This window comes from Herpailurus yagouaroundi, unplaced genomic scaffold (genome assembly GCF_014898765.1).
Source record: "Herpailurus yagouaroundi ecotype Mexico unplaced genomic scaffold, PumYag 28, whole genome shotgun sequence".
Classification (NCBI taxonomy): domain Eukaryota; kingdom Metazoa; phylum Chordata; class Mammalia; order Carnivora; family Felidae; genus Herpailurus; species Herpailurus yagouaroundi.
The window spans coordinates 65,923,794-65,930,005 of NW_024412376.1; the positions used below are offsets into that span (position 1 = coordinate 65,923,794).

The 6,212-nt window shown below is 35.9% G+C and overlaps 1 protein-coding gene across 4 annotated transcripts in view; it reads left to right on the plus strand.

Annotated features, from left to right (window-relative positions):
- PRDM5 (PR/SET domain 5) overlaps positions 1-5,476 on the plus strand; it is a 209,377-nt gene extending 203,901 nt beyond the window's left edge. For 3 of the 4 annotated variants that reach the window (XM_040474755.1, XM_040474762.1, XM_040474746.1), the window contains one exon: positions 3,565-5,476. In XM_040474755.1, the coding sequence (XP_040330689.1) occupies positions 3,565-3,729 (165 nt within the window). In that variant the 3' untranslated portion in view covers positions 3,730-5,476. The remainder of the gene's footprint in view (positions 1-3,564) is intronic. The other variant, XM_040474777.1, reaches the window with a different exon arrangement.
- Positions 5,477-6,212: the final 736 nt, after the last annotated feature.

Consider the following 6,212-nt stretch of genomic DNA (forward strand, 5'->3'; position numbering starts at 1 on the left):
TTCTTCTTCTTCTTCTTCTTCTTCTTCTTCTTCTTCTTCTTCTTCTTTATTGTTCACTGCTGGATCCCCAGGCCAAGAACTATGCCTGGCATATAGGAGGCACTTAATGAAGGTTTTTGAAAGAATGAATAAAGGAATCAATGATTGCTGTCTTTAGTTCATATCCAAATCATTTCTGGCTTGAAGTGTAATAATAACATTGGCCTTGCTGCCGCCAGTTTCATACTCTCAAGCTTGCTGACTAAATGATATTTGGGTGTTAGTCTCTATTTAGAATCCTTTAATAAATCCCCACCACTTGCAGAATATACTTCCAGTTTCTTATTATGATTACCAGGGTTTGGCTCTAGCCTCCAACTTTTTTTAATGTTTATTTACTTTTGAGAGAGAGAGAGAAAGAGAGCGTGCAAGTGGGGGAGGCGCAGAGAGGGAGACACAGAATCCGAAGCAGGCTCCAGGCTCTTAGCCGTCAGCACAGAGACTGATGTGGGGCTCGAACTCACAAATTGCAAGATTGTGACCTGAACTGAAGTAGGGCGTTGTCCAGACTTTAACACTAACTTCTTTTTCAAGTTGATTCTCTTATTGATTGATTGATTGATTTCAATTTATTTCTCTAATATTCTGTTTCTTCAGCCTTAGGGAACTGTTTTTACTTCCCCACATGAGCCTTGCTCTTTACAGCTCTGTGCCTTTGCACCTTCTCTTCCCTCCCCCCAGAATATCATTTCCCACCTTATGACATGACAACCCTCATGCATCCAGGAAGACTTAATTGTGCTCTCCTATTCCTTCTTCTAGAATTATGTTCATGACATGAAAATATTTCTCCTTAGGACTCTGGACTTCACAGGACAGGACAAGACTCTTTGTCATTCTGTTTCTAACTGAAGTGGCAGGCACATTGTATGTGATAAATATTTGTTACTGTAAGATGTTTGTATCATGTTCTAGTATTATCTCTCAAGGTATGTTCTATTAAATGTGTTGTTTTACTTCATTTTATAACAAAGTCAGTTTACCTCTAGCCTAGAAAAAGACTAAATATTTTCCTATTCTTTTGCTTGTGAATTAATACTAATTTGGAGTAGGTTGAAGGATTGGATAAGAATCTCAGGTGGAAAGGAAGAAGAGGAAGCATCCCTGTTACACTATTTGAATTATTCCTTGCTTTCCCCTAATATTAAAATGACCATGAATGTCCTTACAGTTGGCTGATTTATACAGAACATCAGTTTGAAGTCTCTTAGTGACTACATTTAAGTTCATAAAAACATAGCTTTTAATGTCTAGGTAGTCACTTTCACAACTGTGACATCACCTGCTCTCTACTGACATTGAATCCTCTACCTGGCCCTCATTCAAAATCTGTTGGGTTGTTCCCATCCCATCTCCTATATGGAGCTTCTAGGACTCCCTAATTGAGAGCCATTGTCAATGACTTTAGCATCTTGTTTTACTTCCCTTCCATTTCTCTAGCTTGCTGCTGCTGTAATTTTCCCATGGTGACCGTGTAAATGAACTTGAACTTTGTGTCTCTCACAATACACTGGTGAGCTGAACTGAGAACCTCCTGTATTTTTCCAAAGAGGTTTTTATTTCTTAAAAATGGTATCAGCCAGACAAGTGGAAAAAGTACAGTCAGCTTACATATCTTTGTTTGAAGTTTGAGCTTTTAATAATAGTTGGTCCTTGGGGTTACAAAAACTCTGAACCCTGACTGCTTGGGTTTAAACCCCAGAAACCACTTCCTAGTTCTATGACCTTGGGTAACCTGCTTGAGACACTGAAGTGACTGTCAGTTTCCTTCTATAGAATGGAGTTTATAGTATTAGTATCTGCCTAAAAGGGTGAGGTGAGGATTGCACAAGTGAATTTTTTATAAGTTGCACAGAGTGCTTCCTGGCACATAATGAAAGCTGATGTTAGCCCTTCAACCTAGTCCCTGGGCCAGACACTGAAGTGAAATAGTGAACAAGATATCAGGTCCCCTGTGCTCACAGAACTCAACATTCCTGTGGGGTATTGACATTGAACAACTAAATCTAAATAAATACCTAATTGCATTTTATGATAAAGACTGGAAACAATTTAAAAAGAGATAAAGGAATACTTAAGGAAGACGTCTCTGAGAAAGTAACTCTAAGTAACCTAAAAGAGGAGAAGGAGTCAGCCATGGGGAAGAGAACATTCCAGGCTCAAGGAACGGTACAAATCAAGGCCTGTAGGTGAGAATGAGCCTGGGTATTAGGGGAGGTAAAAAGGCAGGTGGAGCTGAAGCATAGTGAGAAAGAAAGGGTACAAGTGAAGTTGGAGAGCAAATTGATGAGCCTTTCAAGCATGCTAAGAAATTTATTTTGAATCTAATTTCGGTGGGAAGCCAATGAAAAATTTGGTATCTATTGTTCATTACATGGGTTTTAGAGAAGGAGCCAGAGAAATGGAAAATAAGGGATACGTTTTAATTCTGTGCTATTTATGATAATCTATTTTAACAAATTTTATAAAAAAACAATTTAGAAGTTTAGAGTTTCACTTGAAAATAATCTCCATAGTCACCGTGCTTGATTTTTCTAGAATTATTCGATAGTTTTTGACATACTTATATTGCTCTTAGGGGTTTTACCTATCTATCAAACATGTATCTACCTTTCTTTCTTTAAGTCAACAAATATTTACAGAATTCTTACTCTTACTATCATGTTTCTTAGACTTGCAAGGAAACAGACATTTAAAGGAATTATCTAGTAACTAATTATATTTCAAGTAGGTATTATAAAGGAAAAGGGAAGGCTACCATGAAAGCACTTAACAGAGGACTTCTGGCCCACAGATCGTACAGGCTTCCCTGAAGAATGAGTAAGAGGAAGCTACATAAAGAGAAGTGGGAAAGTACTGAGGCAGGAGGACCTTACATCTTCTGTGTTAATTTAATATTTTAATTATTGGACTGTTCATATATGTTGGGCCAGGTGGCAATGGCGCAGAGCTTATATGAAGTTAACATGTTAGATTCCCTAGTTAAATGAGTGTATATGATAAGAAATAAAGAATCAGAATTGTGGGTAGTAAACTTCCACTTAGGATGCTTAAAGCAGCATTAACCTTTCACTTCTCAAATGGGGCTAAATGGAAGGGATCACTGGAGAGACAAGTCTTGTGCTATTTATGTCAAACAGGGAGATGCCCTCTGGGCCATTAGGCATTTTGTTTAAGGGGTTTAATATGAAAATGTCAATACACTCCATCATGGGGAGAAAGATATTGTTCCCAGGGAGTTGTTTATCTAGACATGTTTAAATATAGCAGTAGAGAGGAAGGGAGGGTGGTTAGGGTATAGAGGACACACACTAGGTGCAAACAGCTCTTGGGAACTGTAATTATTTTTCTTTACCCTTTAGTTGGGATGTTAAATTCCATTTATTTCTAGGAATTTTTGTTCTTATGCCTGTCAGTGCATACTTAACAGAAGGAAGATGCATAATGTATGTTGTGTACGTGATAAGTTGGCATATCTTCAGGTTTTTCAGCATAATACAATTGGTGTCTTTGGGTCTTTTCTAGGTTTGTGACTTGGCTTTTAGCCTGAAGAAAATGCTGATCCGACACAAGATGACTCACAATCCCAATCGTCCCTTGGCAGAATGCCAGTTTTGCCATAAGAAGTTTACAAGGAATGACTACCTCAAAGTGCACATGGACAATATCCATGGCGAAGCTGACAGCTAATGGTAGCTGTAAAGGAATTAAACCGTTCAGAAGGGCTCCTAATATGAAACCCAGATTTCTCTCACCTGATTAGCATAGCAGAAGTAGACAAAAGTAATTCACTGGTCTCATAGTTCTTATTTGCCTACCTTTAGAGTTCGTAGATGCACATGCAAAAAAAAAAAAAAAAAAAAAAAAGGAAAAAAAAAAATAACAACTTTTACCAAAAAATGGTACAAATAAAAAAAAAAACAACTTTGTAGCCTTGCAAAATACTACTTATGCTCTGTTTTATAAAATGGAAAAAGGAGTCATGGCTTTCCATGTTGGCTACCTCTCTGTAAAGAAGTTTACTAACATACTCTTTATTAGGCCTTTTTATTTTATTGTTATCTGTGTGTGTGCATGCACGCACATACTGGTTATTACTGATTTATCCAGAAAGAAATTAATATACCAAAATATTTCATACAGATGAGGATAAGGTCAAGGGTTTTTAAAGTATCAAGCATGATATAGGATAAAACTTGCTATTTTGTGAAACAGACCAAAAGTTGATGTTATTTATAGCTCTCTACAACAGGTCAGTTTAAAATAAGGAAGTATTTAAGAACTAAAGCATCTACTGAAATATTGCTCATTTTAGATAATTCTTCGAAACATTATCTCCTCTAATCACTTAGATGCAGACATTCATGGTCTATAGTACTTTCATAAGGTCTTCATAAAAATGACCATATACCTTAAGTATATATCAAGCTGATTCTCCTAAGTTTATACCAGTCATCTTTAGAAATTAACAATATACAAATGCATACAACTAAAAATTAAAACGAAATAGGTTCTCAATATTTGTTGACTGACAGGAGTGTCAGCACATAGTGGCATTGCAATATTAGTTATGGTGAACCTCGCCTTTTATCTTCTCATTCCATCAAAGTGCACAGAACATGTTGGCACAGCTATAATAGAGTCCTCAGAGCATTAACATTCTGTTTCACAAAAGACGTTTTCCAGAGTCCAGGCAGTAGGTGATTCTGAAACACTTTTGAATTACCCTCAATTGTTCCGTGTAATTAGGAATCCAGAATAAAAAATACAAATCCAGCTATTGTTATGATTGGAATTATCACTGATTAAGGGAAATTGAAGCAAGAAGTGTAATTTCTTCTGTTGGGTTATATTTCAATAAAATACTTGAGAGCAACATACAATGAGCAACTTGCTTTGGGGGAAGATATGATAAGATGCATTAGTGATGTCAGAATAGCATAAAGGAATCCAAAAACCAGAAGAAAGTCAAAATGAAGTCCAAATCATGAATTTTTCTACTTAGAGCTCAAAGGAGAGGAAGTATAACTTTAAGGAAATTGGTTCCAACTTAAGAAGAAAGGTTATCTGAAGACACAGTTCTTTGAAGTCAGGAATCTTGTTTTAGAATTATGTTTTTGCTCAGTTCCAGTTTTAAAAAGAAGCATAAAGATTCAATATAGAGATTTAAACTCTGTAAAAATACTAAATTTGAAACTCACCAGAGATAATGTTTAAAAATATAAATCTCAGATTATAATTTAGAAGATATCTAAGTATGGTTATATGTAGCATTTTTATATCTGAAAATTATAGACTGTATTTTATAAAAATAGATTTTGGTCTTGTTTCTCACTATGTCATTTGTTTCAACAGTATATTTTTAGATCTAAAATGTTTTCAATTGAACACGACAGTGTGCTTAATATCATTTGAATATAAAAGGCCAGCTGTAAAATTTGGTAGTGTGTATTATTTAAACACATTCTGCTCATTTCTTTTGATGCTACCTCCTCTGTATGGTAATCACACCGTTGTGTGATGAATCTGAAACTTGAAAGGAAGCCAAATACCAATTTTGTATAATCTCAGTGACTCACAGTTTACAGATCTGCTCTAATTGGAAATTACCCTTAAAACCATGTTGTTGCCATGTTGCAGAATAAACTGATGAGAAAGAGGTGCTGGACCTTATCAGGCTGAAGGTTCGTAGTCAAGGAAACTCTGGAAGATAATGTAGAAAAACCTACTGGTCCCCAGTCTTGTCTTTTCAAAGCACTGAAATCAAAAGAAGTTCTTAGAAAACTCTTTGTGTGCTGTTACATTTACCGAAATATTATTACTTATAAGCATTTCAAATATATTAGCATTCGTGTCGTGCAACTTTTAAATCACTCAGTAATAGCAAAAAGATGAGAACTGATTTTTTTTCAGGTTTCATTGAGAAATTAAGAACATAAATAGTCACAGAGGAAAAGTCCTGTTGGCAAATGGGAGCACAGGTACCCACTTGGAAGTGTCTTTCTCTGCTTTTCTGCTGTAAAAGATTATGGCTCAAGTGCTTTCTTGGGAACAGGCCAAGCTATCAGGTGCCCATGAAGTCAAGACTACATAATTTTAAGAGGTATTCAATAACATTGGTGGGTTCAGACATCCTCTTAAAATCATTATACTTGTGTATTAACATTTACAAT